We start from the raw sequence: 27,940 nt of genomic DNA on the forward strand, positions 1-27,940 counted from the left end.
CATCCTGTAGGAGCATTTGTCATCTCAAACATCTGAAAGTGTGCACACATCTACATGGTCGTATTTTTATTTATTTTTTAAATACACTTACACAGGCAGAAAGGGAAGGAGGGAGGCACAGAAAAACACGGGCGAGGGAGGAGGGGGGGGGGGTCACAATGGTGATTTTCCTTTTTTTTTTTCTTTTCCCTCTTCTCTCTCTCTCTTCACATTCGGCGAAATCTACGCTCCCAAACTTCTCTTCGCTTCGGTTTCCTGTTTCGCTGATCGTTCAGACGGAATGTCGTCACACTTTACACACAAAATTCATTCAAAACACAAGGATAGAGGCGGGGGAGGGGAGGGGGGGGGGGGGTCCCACAGTAGAATGCACCCTGGCCTGGAAGAAGAAGAAGAAGAAAAAAAAAGAAAAGAAAAATCGCTCCTAATAGATCTAATTTATATATTTGCCATGCCAGCATAACAGCGTTGTCGCTAACGTAGGAACCGAACGGGGAGAAACGAAGGATCTACCAGGAGGCGACGGGTTTTAGCCACGGGTTTGCTACGTTTAAAAAACAAAAAAAAAGCCTTTAAAAAGAGCCAGAGCAGCCACGAGGGGGGGATGTACAAAACTGGAACCACTACAGTGATATAAAAAGAAACCGTTCTGGACGTTATTCCGTTCTAATCCCACAAACCAACGACAACAACGACAACGACAACAACAACAGCAAAAAAAAAAGTGGCATCTTAGCAGACATGCTCATCGGGTTTCTGGACGTTTAGGTCCCGTTTACAATGTTTGAAAGCGGAGTTCGCACTATTTTTGTTGCGTTTTGAGGCGCCATTTTGAAAACGCCTCCAAAAGGTGGACATTTTCCAAAACGTTTCCATGGAAACTGGGGAAGAAAGGATGTTTTGAAAATGATCCAACTCGGTGGAAACGGAGGGAAACGCTCCAACTCTGTTGCCATAGAAACTGGTGGGGGGGGGATGCAACTTTTTGAAAAAGGCTCCCAAAGTGGAACTTTTCAGAAACACCCCGACACCATTTCCGTGGAATTGGAGGGGAAAAAAAGCTCTTTTGAAAACAGTCCAACTCCATGGAAACGGAGAGAAAATGCAACTTTTCGAAAAAGCACAGACTCGGTCGTCATGGAAACGGGCGAATATGCAACTTTTTGAAAATGCACCCACTCCCGTCTCCAAGGGGAAAACGCAGCTTTTCTGACAATGCTCCGTCTCTATGGAAACGGGGGACAACTGAACTTTTTGAATTATGTTCAAACTCTGTTGCCGTGTAAACGGGGGAAACGGCTCCCAAGGTGGATACTTTTTCGAGAACGCCTGTTCTGTTTCCATGGGAACGGGGCAACAATGGAACTTTTTGAAAGTCTTTTTTTATGTAAGTCTTTTGTTCTATGCACACGTGCGTGCGCGGCTTCATTACAAAAAACTGGCATGCCAACTACGCCGTTTCCATGTAAACGGACATCGTTTTCAAAAACTTCTCTGAAACGATGCGTTTTCGCTCGTTGCGTGAACCCCCAAGTCTCTCGCACGTCTCCCAGACGTAGCTCGCATAGCACTCGGTACCTTTAGACATTTCGAAATGGACGAGTTGAAGCGGTTCCCCGTACCCGCGGAATGTGGTGAAAAAAGAAAAAGAATCCCTTTACAATCGTAAAACCTTCAGCATTCAACCGTTCTACAACAAAACATTAAAAAAACGGAATAAAAAAAGGGATGAAGACGGGAGTGACTTTTGAAGATTTCAAGGTTTTTTTCCCCCCTCCCGTTATTATTTTTTTTTTTTTTAAAAGGACGGCTGATGGACGAAGACGGTCAATCAACTACAACCTGTTGGGGAGGAGAGTGTGGGGGTGGAGGGAGGGGTGGGGGGAGGGGTCGTCACAGCTCATAAACCCTGCTTGGCCAGCGCGGCGGTGACGTCCTGGGCCAGCGTGGAGAGCTGCGGCGACTCCAGCAGGTTGATGCTGCCGGCGGAGGACAGGCGGGGGGACGTTCCGCCCGTCTCCACGCCGGGGGAGTGGGTGACGACGATCTCCGCCCCGTGGTCCACCCGGGCCCTGGCCGACTCCCTGAAGGTCAGCTTGTGGCTCTCGATCTGGTGGGAGGACGGGTTCAGTCAGCGCTTCTGCACTTTTTCTCGCTTCCTCCTAAATTCGCGTGTAATTCGCGCGTGGGGATTCTACTTCCTGCTTATTGGCGCCCCGGGTTCTCCTGATCCACACGAGAGAGCTGACTGGCCCGGTGCCAACGCCGGCGCTGCTTGCGCGAATAAAAAAAGTTGCTCACATTCGGAGCTTGGTTGTCTCGCCAGAATGTCCCATTCTTAGCTTGTGAAGGTACTCTTAACTTGTGTAGTGTCACAAATGGAGAGAGTAATGGCATTTGATGGTATCGGCAAGTAGCGAAAGGCTAGTACTTGTATCGGTATTTGGTATCGACAAGTAGCTAAATGCCAGTACCGAGTACTAGCATTTAGCTACAGTGTTTGGCAAGTAGCTAACGGTCCGCAAACGGATCGGTACTCTGTATGGAAGGGCAGTACTCAAATCGGTATTCAGTATTTGAAGTAACTATAGGTATCTGCTATCAGCAAGTAGCTAAAGGCCAGTACTCATATTGGTAGTCTGTTTTGTCAAGTAGCTAAAGGTTAGTACTGGTATCGGTACTCGGTATCAGCAAGCAGCTAAAGGCTAGTACTGGTATAGGTACTGGGTATCAGCAAGTAGCTAAAGGTTAGTACTGGTATCGGTACTTGGTATCAGCAAGTAGCTAAAGGTTGGTACTGGTATCAGTACACAGTATCAGCAAGTAGCTAAAGGTTAGTACTGGTATCGGTACACAGTATCAGCAAGTAGCTAAAGGTTAGTACTGGTATCGGTACTCGGTATCAGCAAGTAGCTAAAGGTTAGTACTGGTATCGGTACTCGGTATCAGCAAGTAGCTCAAGGTTAGTACTGGTATTGGTATTTGGTACTGGTATCGGTACTTGGTATCAGCAAGTAGCTAAAGGTTAGTACTGGTATCGGTACTAGGTATCAGCAAGTAGCTTAAGGCTAGTACTGGTATCAGTACTTGTTATTGGCAAGTAGCTAAAGGTTAGTAGGGTATCGGTACTTGGTATCGGCAAGTAATTAAAGGTAAGTAATGGTATCGGTACTCAGTATCGGCAAGTAGCTTAAGGTTAGTACTCGGTATCAGCAAGTAGCTAAAGGTAAGTAATGGTATCGGTACTCAGTGTTGGCAAGTAGATGAAGGTTAGTACTGGTATCGATACTTGGTATCGGTAAGTAGCTAAAGGTTAGTAGGGTATTGGTACTCGGTATCGGCAAGTAGCTTAAGGTTAGTACTGGTATCGATACTTGGTATCGGTAAGTAGCTAAAGGTTAGTAGGGTATTGGTACTCGGTATCGGCAAGTAGCTTAAGGTTAGTACTGGTATCGATACTCGGTATCGGCAAGTAGCTAAAGGTTAATACTCGTATGTTAAAAGAGTGATATCTGTACATCTGTACGTTTCCACGGCAACTCCGTTTCGGTCTTTACCATGATGTTTCCTCCGCCGGGGGTGTGGGTGGCGTTGTCCAGGGAGCCGATCTTGGCCTGAGCCTTATCCTTAAAGTCCAGCTTCACGTTGTCGATGCGTATCTGACCGCCGCCTGGAAAACGGCGAAGAACCGCGTGAGATACGTGCGGGGGGGGGGGGGGGAGAGGGGGGGGGGGGGGTGTTCTGGGTCAGCGCGCCATCGTACCTGGTCTGTGGCGGATGTTGGACATGGAGCCACACTTGGCCGTCACGTGACTCAAGTCGATTTTCTTGGTCTGAATTTGAATCTGAGAAAAACAAAAAAAAGGTACCGATATCAAGTCCTTGGTGCAGAATTCAAGTCAAATATCCTGAATTTCCCGGCCGAGTCACTCACGTTCCCCCCGCCTGCCATGTGCTGGATTTTATCCAGCGAGCCACATTTAGCCTGGACGTGGCTGAAATCCAGCTTAACGCTCGGGATCATGACCTGGAGACGACAGAGCCGCACTTTCTTTCTTTTTTTTTTTTTTTTTTTTTAAACAAACAAAAAAAAAAAAACGAATCGGAGAGACGAACGAAGCCTTCTGCTGTCGTAGATAATCAAGGATAAAAAAAAAAAGGACACCTGAACCCAGTTCACATTAAACCGCTTCATCCAAACAAGAGAAAAGGATGAACGTGTAGAAGAGAAGGAGGAGAAGAGAAAGAAAAAGAGAGAGAGAGAGAGAGAAAAAACAAACAAAAAGCTTACATACATTGCCTCCTTTGGGCGTGTGCTTCAGATTATCCTTGGAGCCGCACTTTGACTGAACATGACTGAAGTCCAGCTTCTCGGTTAAAATTTCAACCTAAAATCAAAACGATAGTAATAAAGAAAGACTATATGTGCCTCGGCGTGCGACTGCAACACGACCCAAATAAAGGATAGGAGTGGAGGAGGAACATTAAAAAAAAAAAAAAAAAAATCACAATGTGACATTTCATATATGTTCCAGCTGTCTGGATTATTTGTGTAATCTGCTTGGAATTAAAAAAATATACACATATACGAGATTTAATCCAACTGTTTGGTCGTAAGAATTGAAAAAGAAAAACTAGGTTGTGTTCGGGGAATCAAAAAGAGAGAATAGGAGCGAGAGGGAAGGGATAACACACACACACACACACACACACACAAACAACTTTCACTCATTCAAAAAATAAAGTGATGAAAATATTCTGACTAATCTATTCTACATTCTACAATCATTTATTACTGGAAACTCCCAACATATTAACTAAAGTCACGCTTATTTTTTATTTTTTTATCCTTTACAGTCGGAATTTATTAGTGAAGAAAATAAAAAAATATACAATAAACACAAAAATCCTTTGTGGTTTTTTTTTTCCATTTAGATGTTGTCAAAATAACAAAATTTCATCATGTTTGCATTGGTATTGCTATCAATATCCGTTTTTAGATGTATTATATTACTTCTAATATTTACTTTGTTTATAAACTATATAATTATTATTTTTATGAATATTTTGTATTTACCATTGGTGGTATCAGTTTACAATCAAAAATAAATATTAAGTAACAATAATTCTACCACTAATAATAATATTTGCTAATATTCTAATGTATGCAATATATTGCATTTCTGGTGAAATAAAGGAAATTTAACACCTCCATAAGTACTAATCTCTAAATATGTATATACATATATATACATACATATATACATATACATATACATACATACATATATACATACATACATATATACATACATATATACATACATACATATATACATACATATATATATACATACATATATACATACATATATACATACATACATATATACATACATACATATATACATACATATATACATACATATATACATATATACACATATATATATACATATACATACATATATACATATACATATATACATATACATATACATATACATACATATACATATACATATATATATACATATACATACATATATACATATATATATATACATATACATACATATATACATATACATACATATACATACATATATACATATATACATACATATATACATATATACATACATATATACATATATACATACATATATACATATATACATACATATATACATATATACATACATATATACATATATACATACATATATACATACATATATACATATATATACACATACATATATATACATACATATATATACACATACATATATATACATACATATATATACATACATATATATACATACATATATATACATACATATATATACATACATATATATACATACATATATATACATACATATATATACATACATATATATACATACATATATACATATATATATATATATATATATAATAGAATTTCAGTCCCAGAAGGAAATTCTTTCCCAGCATTATAGATTTTAACAGATTTTTTGACTAACTTTTGGAGCTATTAGATGAAAATCTTTCATCAAGTCGACCTAAAATGCTTTTACGGAGGTGAATCTAATGTAAAAAAAATAATGAAATTTAACTTTAAAAGTCACGTTGCATGTGAAATAGCCCCGACGTGACGCAGCACTCGGATCATCCAACACCTACTGTGTATGAAAATCCATAATCTGAAACAATATCAAACATTATATACACATCTAGACGTTAAATACTATACTCATATCAGTATTGATTCAATTTGTAATTGAGGTAATCCAACTTTTCTAGGGTCAAATGCTGCCATCATGTGGTCATTTCGAGTACTACACGTGTCATTTAAAGGTGCACTGCCTTCACTTTCACTAATTTCGTCAACAAAACAGAGAAAACCCTGATTGATTTGATATTTATCTTGATTTTACACTGCTTAAAGTCCTAGTGAAATGAAAATTCGACCTCCAAAACACTCTGGCTGTCGCTTCTACGGACATTTTTTATGCTCACTGGCCGAAGGGTAAAATGTTAAAACACGGCAATGTGTGAGAAACTAGCCGATAAACAGCGGTATTTCCGCTGCTGGGCGGAGCTTCTGACAATAATAGAGTGACATCACGAGTTGTGCACACGCCCAAGTTGTGTTTACATTATGGAGGATCAGAGTTTTGACCACGAAGAGGCTGAATTTAACCATATTTCATCATCATCGGGCGTTTCAAACCCAGTGATTGATGAAGAAGACAGAATGTGTCGTTCTGCCATCGGTGACCCCGTCTGGAACATGTTTGAGGAAGCAGAAGACGCTTCGTCCTCCATTCGTCCTCGTCTCCTCAGCCTCAGCAGCTGCCAGTTTTCACCTTTGAGACTTTGAGGCTTCTGACTTTTGGCAGAACGACCGGCTTCCTGGATCATGTCCAAGCGCTTTTCCGACTGCGCGGAATCACTGAAGATGAGTCCAGGTATTACTTGATCGTCTACTAGCCGCTCGAGTTAGCGGTGAGCTGCTAGCCGCGCGAGCTAACACCTAGCCGCTCCCGCCGCCTGTGCTCCTTTCCTCCTCTCTCGGTCTCTTCCAGGCTCAATCTTTCATCAAGGCTCATAAAAGACCGACTAGAACTTCAAAACACTGTTAAAACTTGGATATTTAAGAGGGAAACAAGCCAATGTAAACACAACAGATCGAGATCTGCACAACTCTTGACGCCACGCTCACGAAGAAGGATTCCCCCGACTTCCTCGGCTGGAGATTCAAAATTCAAAAACCTTTGATATGCGACAACAGTGGTGGGACAGAGTCGGAGAAACCTTAGAAGTAGAACCCCAACTATCGTTTTTTGCAAAGTAGTGTTTTACATTTCACTAGGACTTTAAAGTTTTAGGTCTGGGTCTGAAGCGATGTGGTTCACCTGTCCGCCTTTCGGCTGGTGCTTCAGGTTGGTGGTGGAGTTGATCTTGGACTTTACATTCTTCAGGTCGGGCAGCGGCTGGTTGAGCACCTTCAGCTGCCTCTGGACGGAGGACGGCGACTTGGGCGGGGTCCGGATCACCGCCACCTTCTTCTCCTGCAGCACGCTGAAGGACTTGGGCGTGTGGCTGCCCGGCGTGCGCGAGCCGGGGGTGCGGCAGGCGTAGCTCGGGGGCGTGCCGGGGGTGACGGCGGTGGAGCCCGGGGTGGAGGTGCCGCTGCGGACCGACCGCGAGCGAGCCGAGTCTGTACCTGGGGGGGGAGGGGGGGGGGGGGGGGGGGGAGAGAGAGACTTTATTAAATTAAATAAATGGAAACATGAAAAATGACACATTGGGTCAGGATGCGAAGATGATGACGACGATGATGAGCATCATATATGGTCATATGTAAATCTATCGTCAGATATATTAATATACAGTGAAATATGTCCATATATGGTCATGTATAGTCAAATATGGGCATATATGTTCTACATGTCCATACATGGTCATGTATAGTCAAACATGGGCATATATGGTTATATATGTCCATATATGGCCATGTATCATGAGATATTGTCATATTTGTTCAAATGTAGTCAGATATAATAATGATAATAATAATAATAATAATAAATTTTATTATGAATCCACTTCATTTAAAAAATCTCAAAGTTCACACATTAAAAAAGATCATGTGATCATATATGGTCATGTATAGTGATATATGGTTAAATCCGGTCATATTTGGTTAATAATGCCACATATTTTCACATTATGGTCAGACATTTTTTTTTTTAGATACGCTCATATAAAGTGAGATTCTGCTCCAGCGACCACAAAAGCTCGACGGTGACAAAACTGGAGGACCATTAATGGGACTATTTTTTGGGAAGAATCAACAATCCTGTAATAAAGTCACGAGCTTTTAAACGAGCAGGTGAACGAGACGACAGATGAGGCGTTGATCCTTGCAGACGACTTAAAATAAGGTATGAAATGATGACACTCTATTCTATAAAGCCAAAGTGAGATGAAAGAATCCCGACAGATTACAAGGTTACAAAATAAAAACCACCCCCGAGGCTACATGTTGATGGGCGGGGGGGTGTGAGCAGTCTAGTAGGAGCTGCAGGTGGGCTACCTGCCATAGTGGGGGCTCTCCCAGGCCGGCTGTCCGCTCTGGATTCGGTTCGGATGGCTTAGAGAGGGAGGGAGGAGAACGGAGAAGCTCATGACTGAAGGAGAGGGAATCGGACAGGAGAGCCAGGGAGGGGGAGGGGGGGGTGTGGGGGGGGTTCTTGGAAAGAGTGCGCGTCGTCTTACAGGTAGGCCGGGAGGGCATGTGGGCGTCGTCCTGCTCGGCGGCTGGGATGTGGCGGGTGAGGGATTTGGCTGGCCTCGGGAGGGACGACCTCTTCTCCGGGCTGCGGTACGCTCGCTCCTGCACGGACAGATACTCATCATCATCAGCATCATCATCATCAGCGTCGTGGACGGTCCCCGGCCTCGCTCCGGCTTTACCTTCTCCGCACGCTTCTTAGTCAGAGGGGACGGGCGGGAGCATGCAGAGGAGGGGCGGACCTCGCAGAGCTCCGCCTCCACAAGGGGGCTCCGCTTAAGGCTGCAGGCAGAGCCGGGCCGGGGGGGCAGGCGAGCGGCGGCGCCCTGGCGCTGCACTGCCATCTTTAACAGAACGGCCCTTGTGGGGCTCTGGGCGCATGCGGGACGGAGGGACGACGGTGCGAGAAAGGATGAGTGGAAAAGCGAAAGTGAAGAACGTGCAGATTTTAAAAATATATGTATTTTTTTAATTAGTCTTCTGTTAGCATACTCACACTTCTTCTCTGACGAGACTGGCATGCAAAGACGGATTGAAGACACAAAGAGAAGAAAAGAGAAAGGATGCGGACATGCAGAAAAGGAAGAATGACGGCCGGGAGGCAGGGGTCAAATTACAAAGTACTGAATTACTTACGGTAGTGCGCTCCCTGGACTGGTGGGCCACGCTCAGAGGCTGATGGTGCTCAATTCCTGAAAAAGCAACCAAATAAAAAATAAAAGTTGTCCACACTGTAGTGCTGCACATGCACCAGCAGGGGGAGACATTTTCCAAATGTGACACATGCACAGACTGCCTGAAACCACAGTAAAGAGATTTTGAAGGTGAAGGAGATTAGTAAAACACTCCGATCAGAACACACACACGCAACCCTCAGAGGTTAGAAACCGGACTTCGTATCGTCATATCGAAAAAGCTGAAAGAAAAAACCCCATGAATATGAAGCCAAAAGCACAGAAAGTACTTTATATATTTGTGGACAAATGAGTAAAGAAAAGAAAAAAAAAAAAAAAAACCAAGCACATGATGTTTGCCAGCTACAGTGCACCTGCATGTTTCCTTCAAGACGCCATCAATAGAGAGTAAAAACCCCTGGACTCGTCTGTGTCGTTCACAAATCCCCCCCCCCCCCCCCCCCCCCAACTGCCAAATTTCCAGCTTTCTACTCGAGGCACCCGCCCGTCTTCTCTCTCTATTCATGGCGCCGGTTCCCCGGTGACAAGTGTTCACCTGTGGCCTTGCGTCTAGCGGGGCCGTGAAGCAGAGCGGGCCTGGGATGCCTGGCCGCCGCTTTGGCTCCGCTCTTTCGAGACGGAGAGCGACTTTGGAGGGCTGACCCCTTATTCTGATCAGCCCTCCTCGCGCCTACCGGCAGAGAGGAGAGACAGGATTATACCGGGGGCGAAATGAACACAGCATTGACAAGACATTCTGCTTCGACGAGACGTCCGGTGAACCTCTCTTTTTCTTGGTCTCGTCTTTGGGCGGATGCTGGCCCGGTACCCTGCGGGATACTTTATAGTCAGGGGTCCCGGCACGGCCCCTTCCTCTGCCCGGGTCCCGTTTAGCGGGTCTGTCCACCGCCACCACAGGTGTGCTGATAGAACTCTGGGTCTGAGGAAGGGCTTCAATTTGCTCGGTCATGAGACTTTTGTCATCATCTGCAGTGGAGAAGAATCAAATGAGGGCTAATCCACATATTTACAAGAAAACTTTGCTAAGTTTTTATTAAAAAACAAACAAACAAACAATTGAATTCTTTACATTTTAACCAAAAGTTTCTAGGTACCTTGAGTTTCCATCCAGCCACTGTCTGTATCTAGGATGGATACGTCCATAGAGGTTTCGTCGTTGGGTGCCTGAGTGCTCGGGCAGACCACTTCAGAAGCGTCGTCCACTTCTTCACCGGTCTCGACGTCTTCATCCTTGAAGATCATCTTCTCATCATCTCTGACTTCAACCCCTTCACTTATTGGACAATCCTTGACTCCTTCGCGTACTTTGGTTCTGCTTTTAGGGTCGTCTTCTTCAGTTTTGTCGTGTTCCTCAGTTAGTCGCAACACCTCGTGGTCCGAATACGGAGATAAGTGCGAACTGTCGGTCGCGGGTTCACAGTCGTCGCTGTTCTGGGCACTGTGGCTCCATTCTTCGTCGTCCAGCGTGGGATCGCCAACCGTCAAGGTCACCCGCTGCAGCTTCTGCTCTACCGGTTCTCCGGCATCTTCCATCATCTCTTGAGGCTCTTCGGCTATCTCGATGTCGTCCTCCTCTTCGTCTGCTTGTGCTTGAGGTATGATGATGACCGGGGAGGGAAGTTGAGGCATCGGCGAGGCTTCGGGTGAAGCGAGCACAATCTGGACATCGGGAGGTTTTTCAGCGTGTACGTGTTCGCCAGTCTGACGCTTCATTTGCTTCTTTTTGTCGCCTTCTTGTGTGTTTTCTTCCAAACACAATATTGAAGGTGCATCACATCTTTCTTTTGATCCCTTTCGATCTTCGGGTCTTAACATTTGCTCCTCAATGTCTGTTTGCCCTTCTGCTTCACTTTCTATAATGTCTTCTGGTAAAACGTCCTTCTTGGTCTCCCCGACTGTGATTTGGGCTTCTAAGGGACCGACGTCTGGGGACTTGGGCGTGGTGGGAGTCAGGGGAAGAACATCTCCAGTCTCTGCTGTACAAAAAGTAAATGAGCTGTCCGGTGGGATGGGAGAAGCCTCTCTTGAGGGGTCCTTCTCGACATCTACTTCTGGGATTGCTTGAATTTTTAGATCCCCGGGCAAGCCGGTCTCCAAGCGGAATTCACTCAGTCGATCTTTCGAGCCAGTCATCGGGATCCGAAGGCGATCTGGTTTCATTCCGCTCGGTACGGCTCTTTCGAGAATCAGGGAACTCTTGACTGGTGAACCTTTCTTGTCTACGATTGGTTTTGGAGAGATCTCCGGGACGACTTCCTTATAAGCCTCTTGTACCTTTCTAGGATCCTCCTCCACTTCACCCTCCACCGAAGGGAAACGCTGGTGTGGAGAATCCCCGGGGCTTGGCACGTCGGCTGGAGAAGGCATTGGCCCAGGGTACTCAGTGAAGACGCAGTAGCCCAGTTCCTCCAGAGGGCTTTCCCTCACCACGCCGGTTGACGTTTGGTCTGCTAAGGTGAGCTTGGCCAAAGAACTCCCTACCAACGTCGAGACGTTGGCTGGCACCGATTTCCGCCTTTGGTCGATTTCCCTCCTCTCCAGAGATAGACGTGGTAGCGCTCCAGCCAGGTCCAACATCTCAGAGAGGCTTCCCGACTCCTCAAGACCAGACGTGTCCTTATCAGGCGGTGAAGGCGCTTCTGCCCCAGGGGGGGTCTCTCCTGTTGTTGGGGTCGTCGGCGCGGCAACAGGAAAAACAGGGGGAGTGTTCTCCATGGGGGAGGCTGACTGGTAGATATCTGATTCATCAAAGCTCCCACTAATCGGACGTAAATTTCCTGCGAAAACCTTCGCCTTATCTTCCTTTGTCGTCGAACCAATAGCGACGCTCAGGGACAGACTCCTTTGCTCGAGCGAGATTCTACCACAAGATCTCTCGGCTTTTCCATCCTCATGCTCGTCATGTTTTTCTTGTCCTCCACTTGTCCCGGCCGCTTTGCTGAGCTCATAATAGCTTTGCGCGTGCGGCGAATCCTCTTCCTGGCTTTTTGTGGACGTCTCGAAGTAGGTTTTTAATCCTTCTGTCTCGCGTTCTACGGAAGTACCGGACGGCTTGATCGTTTCTGGACTTTTTTCCACTTCCTGGACGTCGTCCAAAGACGCCTCAAGCAATTTAGCATCACTATCCCGTTCCTTATTCATCATTTCCTCATTGATTTGTGGTCTCAAAGTGCTGTCGGCCTCAACGTCTGATGGCGTTTCCTCCGGAAGCACACGGCTCTTCGTGGTATCTTCTATTTCGTCCTCTCTGGACTGATCACTTGGCTCGGCTGAGGACGTGTCAAAGAGCTCTTTCTCCTTCCCAGTGGGAAGTGGCGGCTCATTCGAGGAGACTTCTTCCCCGTGGGGTTCGCCTTCTTTGGCCTCGCCGCCACCGCCCTCTTCTGGCTGGGCTGGGAGGTCGAAGGATACCGTACAACCTTTTGCGTCGAGTCACATTAGCTCAAAAAAGCTTGCAGCATCCACAAAAAAAAAAAAAAAAAAAAAAAGCCAATACAGCCAAGCCGAGGCTGCCCGCACATAGATACAGGAGCTCCGCCATCAAGCAAAACACACAGCGCAGTGTATTTTGTGGCAGCCCACAACAGCACGCGGGGGCGGGGGTGGGGTGGGGAGGGTCGCAGCGTCTTAAGGTAGCGTGCAGAACTGGAATGAAGGAATGAATCGCATGATGTTAAGATGAGGAGAAATCATGGCACACAACTCGATTGCATTCCTATTGCAGGACAACGCAGATCAACGAGGGTCTGGCAACCTTGTGATGAAGCAAGGTGGACGTATCCGATATAGATCGACCGTAATGGTTACGTAATGAGCGCCTCTATTGAGTTGATCTGAGAATAAGATGGAGATCCAGTGGAAATGCTTAGAGGATTTTTTTTCTCGTAACAATAGGAAAACACAAGTAACCATTGCTTTGCGATGGCATGAGAACACGTAAAACAATGTACAACCGATGTATAAAACACACAAAATACATTTGTGAAGCCCCCATTCAGCGTCATCTTTACACACGCTGACCCAGCAACCCGTCCGACACAGAAAATAAGACAACCGACTCCAGCGACACTCGACAGTTTGAGGACGGCGATATCTGCATTTGCAAAGTAGCTGGCAATACAAAATGTGCGCGAAATGATCAACGGCACGGTTGATCGGGCGTTTTGATGTCACTCCGATGAGAAGCGAATGGTTATGTCTTTGGCATGAGGAAGCACAAAATGCTAAGTCGGGTCGTTTTTTGCACGCCGTCAGGTACTTGAAGCAAAAACAAAAGAAAGAATAAAAAAAAAAAAGAAAAGCTGAAGGATTTCAGGACGACAAAGCTGCAGGAAAGTTGGCAGCAGAAGCCAAAGAGAGTTGCAATACAATTTTGTTGTTTTACCACAAAGGGTCATGCAGAGGAAGGCCAGTCTCTCTCACACACACACACACACACACACACACACACACACACACACACACACACACACACACACACACACACACACACACACACACACACACACACACACACACACAGACACACACACACCTCTTTGTGATTGATGGCTTCCTCCATTCTGGGCCTCAGGTGTCTGGGCCTGCTGGCAGCCCAAAGCCTGGGGCTCTGTTAGATAATCTGCCTGCTCTAGGAGCGACTCTCCTGGCTGCTCATGAGTCACTGGGTCCTCTGGAGCCTCCTCCTCCTTCTCCTCCTCTATTTTGTCTTTAAGCCGGGACGGGAGACACACGGATGAGATGTGGAGGACAGAGGGGTCACATGGGTCACAAGATGGAGACGCAACAAGGATTTGGACCATGTTGATCAGGGGTGTCAGACACATTTCGAATATCTCGAGTATTGAATTGTCATTATAACCTATACATTTAAACTTTTTTTCTTTACCTGGATGATAAAAATGTAGACATTTTAATCACCTACGTTGAGAAAGACTTCCAATTTGATGGTCCAGCCGACTCATAATAAACTGAAACCTGTTTGACACCCCTGAACTAAATGATTCCACACAAATGAGTCGACAACAGAGAAAGGAGTGATTTAAACAGAATGAGAGAGGACGCTGACAATGGAGAGGAAGGACTCCGGTGGCAGGCTGCAAGCTGTGTGTGTGTTTTTTTTTTCTTCCTTAACAGAATCTATGCTAGGAAGCTAAATAGAGGTTTAAATAACAAAAACTACATTTAAAAAAACACACTTGAGGTGAGAACTTTTGGACAGGTGATCATGTGATCCAACCATTAGGAGAAAGAGGAGGCGAGGCTGCCGCTAAGTTTTTTCTTTTATTACCCCCCCCCCCCCGACACCCACCACCACCATTCACACCGTCACCGTGGTTTAAGTGTGTGTACCTTGTGCCACGGGCCCAATCTGCTCAGCGGAGGGAGAGGGGGGAGGGGAGGGAGGCAAATTGGCTGAGTCATCCACTGCTAAAGGAGAGAGACGGGGGGAGAGAGAGAGAGAGAGAGAGAGGGGGGGGGAGACACGAGACATGGATGGGAGGGACATGGGTGCATTTTGATCCCCCCCCCCACCCCTCCTCTCTTCTCGATCTTTCAAACGCCGTTGGACACGCCCCACTCTTCCACGGCGGGACGTTATATGATGATCAAGTTGGATTGTTACTACGGTGACCGTCAAAATAAAAGTACATCAAGTCCCAGGAGACTATGGCCCTGAGAGTCACGACAACTAGGGCCTTTTCAAAAAAGTTGCATTTCCCTTGTTTCCATGGGAATCGAGTGTTTTCAGAAAGTTGTGTTCCCCCTCCACCCCGTTTTATTGGTTGCGCCCCCCCCCCCCCCCCCCGTTTCCATGGAAACTAGACCCAAGCGTTTTCAGAAAGTTGTGTTCCACCTCCACCCCGTTTTATTGGTTGCCCCCTCCCCCCCCCCCCCCCCCCCCCCCCGTTTCCATGGAAACTACTAGACCCAAGCGTTTTCAGAAAGTTGTGTTCTACGGTCGACGGTCACCGTCAGAGCAATCCAACACGGGTTCTCCCGTTGCCAACGTTTTTAACGTACTGTTCTTTACTCACGACCCATGCTAACGACTTGCTAACATTTTGGGCATTGGCGTTGGGTACCAAGTCACCGCGGGGGGGGGGGGGGGGGCGCTAACCGGCCAAGCCCTCGCCATTAAGCGCTCCCCTTTCACACGCTCGCCACGCATCCCCCCCCCCACCCCCCACCACACCTGTCGTTCCGGGGTGCGCCGCCGCCCCGCCGTGGTATCCGTTCTCCCGGTACGCCGAGCCGTAGGTGGAGTATCCGTTCTGGCCGTTCTCCTGGCCGTTCTCGCTCCAGCGCTCCTCCGGCTGCCGACCGTCTGCCATGCTGGGGAAACCACGAAAAAAAAAAAAAAAAAAAAAAATCCAAGGAGGGGGGGGGACGGCTTGTATCTGGCGGAGGAAAAGGAGGGGAGAAAAAGGTCAGTGGAATTCATTTCCCCCACGAACGGTGGAGTTCACAAAACAGCCAGCAGAGGGAGACGTGCGCCAGCTCATGTTCATCCCCTTTGTCTTCACTCTGACACCAGTTGTCGCAAATTGAATTAGAATCACACTTTCTGCAGATTTCTGCCACGAAAAAGCATTTAGAAAGAAGATGCATGTGAAAATTGAAACGCATGCATCAGATCTGCCGCAGTAAATTAGGGGAGGGGGGGGGGGGGGGACGGGGTTGAACACACCCTTCATATCCCCCCTCTCCACGGATAAGGAGGTTGTTACCGTGGCAACCACAAAAGGTCTAATGGGGGTCCGGCAGATGGGTTAGACAGGCATGGCCCACTCAGAATAGAAAGAAAAAAAAATGTCTGCACAAATACAGAGACATCAAGCAAAAGGTAGAGTAATAATAGCAGGGGGGCGGAGGTTGGTGGGGGTGGAGGGGTCATTATCACCTGGCAGCTGCAGGCTAATTTCATCAGAAAAAAGATCATCAAGCCCACTTCTGTCCCCTTTCCTCCCTTTATCCTGCCAACCAGGTACAATCCCCACCCATACTCTCTTGTCTGGACACGAGAAAAAAATAAATAAAATTATATATATTTTTTAAAATAGAGTTCTGTTGTATTTGCCGTCTTGATATGAGAGCAAGATAATCTTATAAGAGCCTTTTTAATGCTTCCCCATTGGAATCTTCAGAGAGTGGCGTTTGAGGCTATACTTTAACATCTCAACACGTTGCCACTCCCTCCCTCCGTGCAGCGCCGCATGGCGATGGCGACGGAGGCTCGCTGTCTGCGAGGATCAGAGGAGAGGGAGCGAGAGAGAGAGAGAGAGAGAGCCAGAGTCTGGTCCCAGCTGTTGCTAAGGAAGAAAACTGCCGTCCGAAAGGCGCTTTTTGGAAGTGACCTTCACCCGGCTTCCAGCAGCGACGGGGAAAAAACTTTGAGCGGCGTACATCGAGGCCGTCGAACGTTGAGGGTCGGAAACCGGAAAAAAAAATAAAATAAAAAAAATCGCAAGAGGCTGGCCAAAGTGTATAAAGCAATAAACATCCATCTATTTCTGAATTGTTGCAGGCACAAGGAAAAACAGAGATACTGGTGATGCTCCATGAGCGCTAACTCGCGCTAGCGTCGAAGCCACGCCCCCAGGGTGTTAAAAAAAAACATAATGCAACAGGTTTTTTTTGTGTGGAACATTTCACTGCATTTTGCACCAATAAAAGTGGCATTTTTTGTGTGGAAAATAGACATTTTCATGGGCAAAAAGGCAAATAAAAACTTGAAAGTCGGCGTCAAAACCCATTGCTCGGTTTCATCTCGACTGGTTAAATAGCACTTTCTTAAAAAGCTTTTTCGTGCTGAAGATGATGGAAATTGAACAAAATCTCACCATGAAGCCACAATTTCAAAGTCTAAAGGTGACGAATGATCCAAACCTGTTCGTCCCCTTACATCCCCCCCGTCACAATTTGATCAGCCGAGTTACTAATATTTATATTTCATTCAACGCTGAGCCGCAAGCTGTTTGTTTCTGTCCCCCCCCCCCCTGATGCTTGCCCTCTCCCCAGACCTTGCTCTCCAGGCACATCCTGTCACCCTTAACATGATCTGACGCCGCCCTCTCCCGTCACTCCCTTTCCGTCGCCTACAAAGAAAAAGGGCGAATTTGGATCTTTCCGACTCGATTGTGTCTTAATGTGAACATTTCACGATATCTACGGCTGTTTTTGTACCCGATTTTAGTGGTTTCACCAGTTTTTACACAACTTTTTTTTAACCATTTTGGTTATTTAAAAAAGAAAAAAAAGGAAAAAAAAATACGTCAAAATGTTACAACCCTATTTTAGTCCTTTCGAAAATGAATAAAATAAGATAAAGTTGAAAAATAATTACACTAAAGTTAAATGTTTATTCTGTGTGCCTGTCTCTTTAAGAGGCAAGGTGAAAAAGATCACAGAGTTCAGCTCAGGAAGAAAAAAAAAAAAAAGTACATTAAAACATGCGGAACGTTCAGGAACAATGTGCAAAGACAACGATTGATGGGGAAAAAAATACAACTTTGCCAGTCAAAGCAGATGGGATTTTTGGCGAAAACAGAAAATAAAGAGCCACATGTGTCTCCGGAGCTGCAGGTTACAGACGCCTGGATTTAGACGGTCTGGAAATGACTTGACAAGTAAAAAAAAAAAAAAAAAAATCGGACTGTCAGACACGATCACATCTGAACTGTGTTCGCCAAAGGTGTGGCTCATGTGGCCGTGTCTATCTTTTGTCTCCCTTCACTCTCGCAGACCTGCTTCTCACTCCTCCTCCCCACCGACGGCCCCCACCCAGGCCCTAATCCGGGTCCCCCACCCCCACCCAGACCCCCCCCCCCCCCCGCCCCCAATCTGGGTCACACATCACGCCTCCATGGAGCGCCGCCGCTCCCGTCGGAATGTCAGCATCCATTTAAGAGGGAGGATGGAGCCTCGATAGGCCAACCTGGCCTTAATCCTCTGTGGGAGAGGGTGTGTGTGTGTGTGTGTGTGTGTGTGTGTGTGTGTGTGTGTGTGTGTGTGTGTGTGTGTGTGTGTGTGTGTGTGTCTGCTTTAAAAGTCACATTTCAAAATCTCGATTTCCTATAACCCAACATCTTACATGTTTACATGTAAATAATTTCAGTCAAATTAAAGCCAAAGTTGTTGTTTTTTTAATACAGGTTTAATTGATTTTTTTTTTCCTGTTAAGAATTTCCACTTATTTAGTTTAATACAATACAAAAGTATGAAATGTAAATTCAGATCAGTATTGAGTTTTCTTACTTAATTCTCCTTTTTTGTTGTTTATTCTTGTTCTACTTTTTTTCCTTTCTTTTTTCCCCATTTTTTGTATCAATTTCCCTCTTTTCTTTCATTTCACTTTTTTTTTTTTTTTTTAGCTTATTTACCCTTTTTTTCTATTATTTTATTCCCATTCCTTTTTACTTTAATTTTCCCTTTCCTCCTTTATATTTCACTTCTCCATTTGTCTTCTTTATTTCCCGTTTTTTTTTTTAAATGTACTTTCTATTTATTCCTTTTTTCTTTTCCTCCCGTCATGTAAACATAATGACGTAACCTGAAGCCTGGAACTCACATGAGCTACTTTAACTAATAATAGAAACAAAGTTAATGTGCTCAAAGGCACAACATTTAAAAATTGAATCTTAAAAATATCAACAAAAAAATCTTCACATCAATGATTGTTCATTAAAAAAAAAATCATACATTTATGTGCAAATATCGACAAGCATACCGATGCGAGACGACATCCTGCAGATTAATTGATCACAAAAGCTGAATATTGTTTCGTAGCATCAAAATGGGAATAAGTGATGTTCGCGGGGGGGGGGGGGGGGGGTCTGGGATAATACGCGCCAACATCCAGCAGCCGATGAGCGGATTAATGCCTCCGCTGACTCAGCGTGGAGGACTTGGGGCGGAAGTGGCGTGTGAATGAAGTGCGGGGCTGCAGCTCCAGCACAGCCTGCAAGAAGCAGGAGGGTCTGACTGGGTACCGTAATACCAGCGCTAGAGGAGCACTCGGATTATTCTAAACACTCAGTTTAATCTTAGGCCTTTGCAATGTTTAATAAAAAAAAGATTTCAGTCGGTAGATTCTGCTACAAATGTCGGAGTTCTGTGGGTTTTGGCTGAATACGTCTCATCCTAGAGGTGCATGCATGCCCCCCCCCCCCCCCCCCCCCCCGACGCGGCTGTCCCGGTTCCCATGGCGACAGCAGGACGTGCCGGCGCTGGTTTGTCAAGAGGACGGTGGCTCTGACCACGTTATGGATCCAGAAATAGGTCAGCGGATCCTGCAGGCGCATCCCACCCCCAGGGGGGGAGGCTAATGGGAGCCGAGCCATTTAAAGCATCGATACAAGCGAGAGCTGGTTCCTGGGTGTCATTTAAGGCCTGGATGGTGGCGGTAGAGGACGGGAGGGAGGGGGAGGTTTCAATACTGGGACAAAACTACAACAAAGAAAAACAGATATTAGTTTACACTGCAGGGTATGTTAGTTCCTTCTCAATTATCCTGCTGGTATATTGATATACGCAGACGATACTGTCATTTAAATGTTGTTTTTTTTAAAGTTCGGTATAAAAGTGATTTTTGTAGCATACTCAATCAATATATGTGCTCGCGTTATCTCATGTGTACCGTTTATATACCGACTGCATTTTTTTGTCTACCAAATCCGTTTACATTTGCATGCGAAGTTGTATTGTGTGTGCATTTAATCTGTATATTAGATATACTGATGCTATTTTATTCACCGTCTAGGCAAGTGTGTGTACATGGATAGATTGACTCACTTTTTTTTATTATTATTTTTTTAATAAATTGTATCTATATATTGGGCAAAAAGTTTATCGATTTAATCAACATATGCTACAAGATAGTGTTAATTTTGTGTATTTAAATCTGTATATATACACACACATACATATATATATACACACATACATATATACACACACACACACACAACCACACACACACATATATATATACACACAAACACAACCACACACACATATATACACACACATATATATATACACACAAACACAACCACACACACATATATATATATATATATATATATATATATATATACACACACATATATATATATACACACATATATATATATATACACACATATATATATATATATACACACACATATATATATATATACACACACATATATATATATATACACACACATATATATATATATACACACACATATATATATATATAGACACACATATATATGTATATAGACACATATATATGTATATAGACACATATATATATATAGACACACACAACCACACACACACACACACACACACACACACACACACACACACACACACACACACACACACACACACACACACACACACACACACACACACACACACACACACACACACACACACACACACACACACACACACACACACACGGTTGTAAACAAAAGGCCCAACCGCATTGGACCCCCCCCCCCCCCCCCCCGTTCTCTTCCTCCCCGGCCGTTCATTGACCTCAGTGAAGAGGGAAACCATTAGTCCTGGTATGCGTCAACACGTCAGCATGCTGACATCAGCACATCGCCGAGAGTGCCTCCTCCCCACCGCCAGACTTCAGCGCCCCCGCCAACGTGTTCGCTCACCTGCCTGAAGTGAACAAGCTGTCCTCCCTGATCAATGGGGATGAAGCGAGTTTAAAAAAAACAAACCCCGAAGGGACGTGCGGCGAGGACGTCGCCAAACTGTGTGGCGTCGGCCCGAAATCAGAGATCTATGTGGCGGCGTCCGACTGCAGCCGCCTCGTCGTTTTAAAATCCGACACTCGTGAGCTCAGTATGCGTTGCCGTCTTCATGGAGATGCAGGCCAAGGCTTTCGAAAAGTTGCGTTATACTCCCAACCAGTTTCCAGGCTCCGAGTCGGAGCATTACTAAAAAGTTGTGTTTTCCATGATTCCTACGAAGAAAGATTGGGAGCATTTTGAAAAAGTTACCATTGGAAGTCCAAAAGATTTCGAAAAGTTACACCCCCCCCCCTCCATTTCTACAGAGACAGAGTTGAAGTATGATCAAAAAGTTGCATTTTCTCCCATTTCCATGGAGACAGAGCGTTATCAGAAAGTCACGTTTTTACAACACTTCCCAGTTTCCATGGAGACAGAGCATTTTCAAAAAGCTTCACCTTGGCAGCAGTTTAAAAAAAATTTTTTTTTTAAATGGCTCTGAGCACCTTTGTCATGTAAACTCACGACCAAAACGCAACAAAAGTTTGCCACTTTGACTTGAAAATGTTCCTGTAGGGCTACGCTACATGTTTACAGGAACACAGTTTGCGTTGCCACGTAACTAAGTTAACACTATTCGATTTCCTTTTATAAGTGCATCATTTTCCCCAATCGGGTCATGACAGAGAGCAGCGACACAGGAAATGGCGTTTTAAAGAGGTTAAAGCTTCGGTCTGATTGGGTTATAACGTCGCTGGAACCGGCGTGGGACTATTGGGTATAGACTTTTAGAATCTGTCGATGGTAGGGTGGGGTTCCGAGGTGAAATAATCTTAACTAAAGAATAGTTAAGTTCTTGGATCGGTCCATTTGGTGTCGAGCCAGCAGGGGGGGGGGGGGGGGTCCAGCCTTTAGCCAGACACCAAGAAAGACAGAAATGCTCTGCTTTTGGGATTATAAGGAGGTACAACACAGAGCATCCTGTTAAGATTAAAGCGGTGTGAAAGGCCTGTCCGGGGGGGTGGGGGGGGGGGGGTCCAGAAAACAGACACACACAGAGAGAGACAGCAGACACTCTCCAAACAGGAAGGAGGCAGATTTATGAGAGGGGACTGAAAGAGGGGGGGAAAACGCAGGAAGCGAGAGGAAAGACGGCCACTTAAAGGCACATACAGGGGACGTTCTCATGTCCGACTTCTCGTTCTCATTATGAAACGCAACTTTATCCACAATTCAGGTTGACCGTCCATTAAGGAGGGCGGATGTTTAGCCATTGTTACTGTTAAAAGGCAAAAAGTTTCCAAAATGTTGGTCACAAAACTAGTGCTCATGGTATCGTTTTCCACTTTTCATGGGGAAAATCCACAAATATCTGTTGTTTGTAAATTGTAAAACTTTCAGGGGTCCAAGTCAAGACCAAGACCAGAGCGTCACAAGACCAACACTCCGTCAAGTCCAGAGTGTCCCAAGAATCAGACAAGACCAAGAGCATGACTCGGTCAAGACTCAGTCAAGACCAAGACCAGAGGATCCTAAGACCAAGACAAGGCCAAGACCAGAGCATCTGAAGACTCAGTCAAGACCACGACCAGAGGACCCCAAGTCCAAGACAGAGTCAAGACCAAAAGCACGACTTGGTCAAGACCAAGACCAGATCACCCCCGAGACCAAAACAAGACCAAGACTTTAAGTCTTGGTAGTTTAGGGGCCGTTACCAAGTCAAGACCAAGACCAGAGCATCACAAGACCAAGACTCTGTCAAGACCAGCGTGTCCCAAGAATAAGTCGAGACCAAGAGCACGACTCGGTCAAGACCAAGACCAGAGGATCCTAAGACCAAGACAAGGCCAAGACCAGAGCATCCCAAGACAGAGTCAAGACCAAGACTTTAAGTCTTGGTATTTTAGGGGCCGTTACCAAGTCAAGACCAAGACCAGAGCCTCCCAAGATCAAGTCTTTAAGAGGCCAAGACCATGTCAAGTCCAAGATCTTGAATATGTGGATCTTGAGTACTAACAACACTACTTCAAACTTTTCATTGACAGTTAAATGTGAATGACGTCATCAGTAAAACCGTGTGAGTTTAGCTTCTAATTTAAAGGCCTTGAGCAAAGGACGGGGGTAAATGGACGTCTAAGAGGATTAGGAGAAATGGTCAAACAGGAAGTTATGTCTCCTGCGGGAGACATGAGCGAGTAAAAGATGTACAGCTCCAGTCTCGAGCGGAAACAAGGGGAGCGTGGCAAGTTTCTAACCGTCGCAGGGAAGGATCTTCACACAGGAGCTGTGCCGGGGAAATACCTCGGCTGTCGACTCGTCCTGACTTTTAACTTCTCCCAGGAGGAGGAGGCCAAGTGGGTCAAACCAGAGGCAAAACAAGAAGAGGAGGTGGAGGAGGGGGGGGGGGGGGGGGAGGAGGAGGAGGGGCGGGGAAGGAGGTCAGAGTCTGCCCTAATCCACAGATTTGTCTTCTTCATCAGAGACGAGGCAAACAGGAAATGAATCCGGCGCTAAAAGGCCTCAGAGATGAAGTTTCCTTGGAGCGGGGCGACGGCGGAGATAAGAGATGTTTCCATGACGCTCTGGCTCAGATTCACTGCGCTGATTTAGGGACGGTTCAGAATCTGATTATCCAGACGGGACGGGGACAAAATAAAAAAAAAAAAAAAAAACATTAAAATCGAGCCAAATAACATGATTAACTGAGAAGCGAAGGCGTCGTCCCAACGTCTTCTCCCCCCAGGGTCACATCGTCTCGAAAAGGACATGCTAAAAAGATTTAACACGTGTGTGGATTAAAAAAAAAAAAAAAGACTCGTTCCCTCTTCTCTTTTTGGGGGTAAGAGCAGTTTTCATCCAGAATGTTGCACTACCGCCCCCTGCTGGTTCCAGTCTAAACCATTCCCACCAGTCAGAATGAAAGGAGGAAAGAGAGGAGGAAGAAATGAAGGAAGGAAAAAGGGAAAGAAGGAAGGAAAAAGGAAAGAAAGAGGGAGGGAAGGAAGGAAGGAAGGAAAGAAAGGAAGGAAGGAAAGAAGGGAAGGAAGATAGGAAGGAAAGAAGGAAAGAAAAAAGCAAAGAAAGAGGGAAGGAAGGAAGGAAAGAAGGAAAAAAGGAAAGAAAGAAGGAAGGAAAAAAGGAAGGAAAGGAAGGAAGGAAAGAAGGAAGGAAAAAAGGAAAGAAAGAGGGAAGGAAGGAAGGGAAGAAGGAAAAAAGGAAAGGAAGGAAGGAAAAAAGGAAGGAAAGGAAAGACGTAAAGGAGTAAGGAAAATATAGGGAAGGAAAGAAGGAAAGAAGGAAGGAAAGAAGGAGTAAAGAAGAAAGGAAAGGAGGAAGAAGGAAGGAAGGAAAAAAGGAAAGATAGAAAGAAAAAAGAAAGGAAAGAAAGAAAAGTCCGCATTAAGAGAGTTGATTTGTGGTCATAGAGTAGCTGTGGTTGGTCTGGACCCCCCCCCCCACCCCATCACACACTCCATCTATAATTCATACAGGCAGCCTCTTTCAGCGTGTGTACACACACACACACACACCCCATATATCAAAGCCACGGGGAGGTGGAGGTGTGGGGGTGGCGGGTGGTGCTGAGGAGTCATTATCCTGCAGGATTTGGGGGCAGCGGATCATTTCAGACGGAGAACGACTGTTGAGAGTCGTGACTCATTTCCCTCCATCTGATCACGACGAGACTCTCGGACAAGAGACGACGTTTACAGAATTATTAGAAACGTACAAATCCTGATCCTTTCCATTATTTATTATAACATTCAGTTCCTGCAGTGTCCGTTTTAGGCCCTGTTTACATGGCAATGATTTCAGGTGGGGGAAAAAAAATTATATTTCATTGTGCTTTTGGGTCCGTTTACACGACAAGAATCCCTGAAACGCAACTTTTTGAAAATGCAACTTTTTGAAAATGCTCAAAATCCGCCTCTGTGGAAAGAAGCCCGTTATTTTTCAGGATCAAATGGATTAAAAACATGGAGAATCCATGTGACGAACATTTAGGATTCCCAATTTTCCAAATTTAACGGAACATTTCCAGGAAAATACATCGCGAGCCCGAAACGGACTTTTTCGAGCACGAAAAGACGAACAAAGAATTAAAAAGAGCCTCGGGATGTAGTTATTTTAATACTTTTTTCATTAAATCTCTCGGGCCGGGCTCCACCAGAAACTCATTTCCTGTTGTGGAAGGAAGCGACGGGAAACATCACAGAGGATTTTTTCCCCACTGTCAAATATGACTTATTTTTAAAACCCACGGCCAGGAAACGTGCAAATCTGTGGAACAATGGCAGACGGCATGCTCCAGGTGGCGCTGCAGACGTACATACAAGACTAGTTCTTCAATTTCTCTGTGCTACCATGTTTTCTTTTGCGTTTTCGGCGAGTCACACTGCCCCCTACAGGCCTGGCATGTGTACTACATGCCCTTATGCCTCATCTTGAGCAGAGTTCGTAGTTCTACTCCCCCCCCGGACATGTTCAGACAAACTTTCTCCTTCTCGGTTATGCAAAGGATTCAGCGCCAGGTGCTGGTCTCCATGACCCCCCCACCCCCACACACACACCTCAATCGACATGCGAGCACACACACCTGAAAGTGACGCCCCGAGGGACAGATTTTAATAACTATGACCTTCAGGAATGCAGCAATTGAGGAAAAATATGCATTTTTTTTTTTTTTTTTTTTAAAGGGAGCTGCATATGAGCTGTGTTTTATAAAGCTGCACACTTGTTAAGCAATAGAAATGTGCAAAATTAAAAAAAAAAAAAAATTCAGATTCGGTTTCTTAATGTTTCTATATGGCGATTAAAAACTATTTAAGTTCAAACTTGTTTATGGCCAAAACTGTTTCTTTCCGTCTCATTACATTCATTTGTTTCACTAATTTACTTTGTATTTTCGAATTTAAATTATAATTTTTTTTTAAAATAATAAAACAATTAATAATATAATATTGTAACCCACTGGCACTTTTAAATTCCATTTTCAAATGTGCATTTTCTCACATTCATATGAAGACCAAGCGTTTTTCAAAAGTTGCCCCCCTCCCCATTTCCACAGAGGCACAGTGGTAGCATTTTCGAAAACTTCCATCTTGGGTCAGCCTTGACTTTTTCCACGAAAATGCTGGAACAAAAAGTATAAATAGATGTAATCGTTCATGGTTTGAATGAGCCGGTGGGAAAAAAGAAGCTGTTTTTGTGTTTTTCGACCCCGTTTGTATAAATTACATCAGTTCTCAATTACGTCGTCTTGTTTTTCAGGCATGTTTATCATACTTGAAGGAAAGAGAGAAAAAAAATGGAGGGAGCAGATAAAAGTGAGGCAAAAACAAAACAAGGGGTTTTGTAAACAGCCTCTCAAAGTGGAAACTTGATCTCTTGGGAAAATGGGAGAAAAAGGCAACTTTTTGAAAACACCGACTTAGTGGCAATGGGGGAGAATGCAACTTCTTGAAAATGCCACAACTTTATCTGAATGTAAGCCGTGGAAAAATGCAACGTTTTGTAAGTCTGGCTCTGTGGAAGTGGAGAAAATGCAAATTAAAAAAAAAATGCTCAGACTCTACAGCAAATGGGGGAGAAATGCAACTTTTAGAAAACGCTCCAACTCCATCGAAACCATGTAAAAAAGAAAAGCAAAGTTTTGAAAAAAGCTCTATATCGACAAGGGAAAACCAAATTTTTCAAAAATGCTCTGAACTCCCGGGGAAACAGGAAAATGGAACTTTTTGAAAATGCCATAACTTCATTTAAATGAAAGCCGTGGAAAAATGCAAGGTTTTGCAAGTCTGGCTCTGTGGAAGTGGAGAAAATGCAAATTTTTCAAAAATGCTCAGACTCTACAGCAATGGGGGAGAATGCAACTTTTAGAAAACGGAGCGTTTTCTAAAATCCATGTAAAAAAGAAAAGCAAAGTTTTGAAAAAAAGCTCTATATCGACAAGGGAAAACCCAATTTTTCAAAAATGCTCTGAACGCTAGGGGAAACAGGAAAATGTAATGTCTTTTTGAAAATGCCACAACTTCATCTCATGGAAAAACACAACTTTTTGAAAACATTCCAAGTCTGCCTCTGTGGGAACTGAGAAAACGCAAGTTTATATATAAATAAAACCTTATCTTTTGCGACTTTTCAAAAACACTCAACAGGAAACACTGCTCTTACGCTAGCAAATAGAAGCAAACAGTAGTTCTGCACATGCTCAGTAGGCGGACAATAAGAACGTAGGTATCATGTCCATATTCTCCTAGGACTTGGTACTTTTATTTTGACAGTCGCCGTAACAACAATCTAACTTGATTGTCTGTCTGCGAGAATGTCCGTGTGTTCTCTTTTTGTTGATAGTGTATTTTTCTGAAACGAAAACACAAACCTGATGCGTTTTCGTGTGAAAACACAGGAACCCCCCCCGCTCCCCCCCACCCCTACCTGATCACAACATCAGCTTCATTGCTTCACCTACAACCTACACCTACCGCTTCGTAACGCGACCCCGAACCCTGGAATCCCGTCTTACCTGGTGTGGTGGGGTTGGTGGGGTAGGGGGGGGTTAGCGGTCAGTCCGGCGTCTCGTCTGCACGGCGGCGGGGGGGGGGGAGGCAGCAGCTTCTGCGGGGAGGAGAAGAAGAAGAAGAAGAGTCAGAGGGGCATGTGCCATGCTGACGCAGACGTCTGGGAAGCACACCGCCGCCGCCGCACAC

General features: G+C 45.0%; 2 protein-coding genes across 2 annotated transcripts; both read right to left on the reverse strand.

The window, feature by feature from the left end:
* LOC308147468 (uncharacterized protein) lies at positions 1-27,811 on the reverse strand. The gene is made up of 12 exons (XM_080519609.1): positions 27,757-27,811; positions 15,683-15,887; positions 14,839-14,916; positions 14,021-14,194; positions 9,428-9,483; positions 8,776-8,893; positions 8,594-8,650; positions 7,410-7,720; positions 3,935-4,027; positions 3,764-3,845; positions 3,558-3,670; positions 1-2,110 (listed from the first exon to the last, which is right to left on the reverse strand). Exons 2-12 carry the CDS (start codon positions 15,819-15,821, stop codon positions 1,901-1,903), a joined length of 1,431 nt encoding a protein of 476 aa, XP_080375735.1. The 5' UTR covers positions 15,822-15,887; positions 27,757-27,811; the 3' UTR covers positions 1-1,900.
* Positions 9,984-13,585, reverse strand: LOC308147755 (uncharacterized protein; the record flags this gene model as incomplete). The annotated part of the gene is made up of 4 exons (XM_080520085.1): positions 9,984-10,156; positions 10,249-10,452; positions 10,581-12,878; positions 13,507-13,585. 4 exons carry the CDS (start codon positions 13,583-13,585, stop codon positions 9,984-9,986), a joined length of 2,754 nt encoding a protein of 917 aa, XP_080376211.1.
* Positions 27,812-27,940: the final 129 nt, after the last annotated feature.

The sequence above is a fragment of the Blennius ocellaris genome (genome assembly GCF_963422515.1).
Source record: "Blennius ocellaris genome assembly, chromosome: 24".
Taxonomy (NCBI): Eukaryota; Metazoa; Chordata; class Actinopteri; order Blenniiformes; family Blenniidae; genus Blennius; species Blennius ocellaris.

Coding starts and splice junctions, on each gene's coding strand:
- LOC308147468 (XM_080519609.1), bottom strand. CDS start 15,821: ATGGCAGACGGTCGGCAGCCGGAGGAGCGCTGGAGCGAGAACGGCCAG. Junction 14,917..15,682: donor GGCGCACCCCGGAACGACAG/GTGTGGTGGGGG, acceptor TCTCTCCTTTAG/CAGTGGATGACTCAGCCAAT. Junction 14,195..14,838: donor GATTGGGCCCGTGGCACAAG/GTACACACACTT, acceptor CCCGGCTTAAAG/ACAAAATAGAGGAGGAGAAG.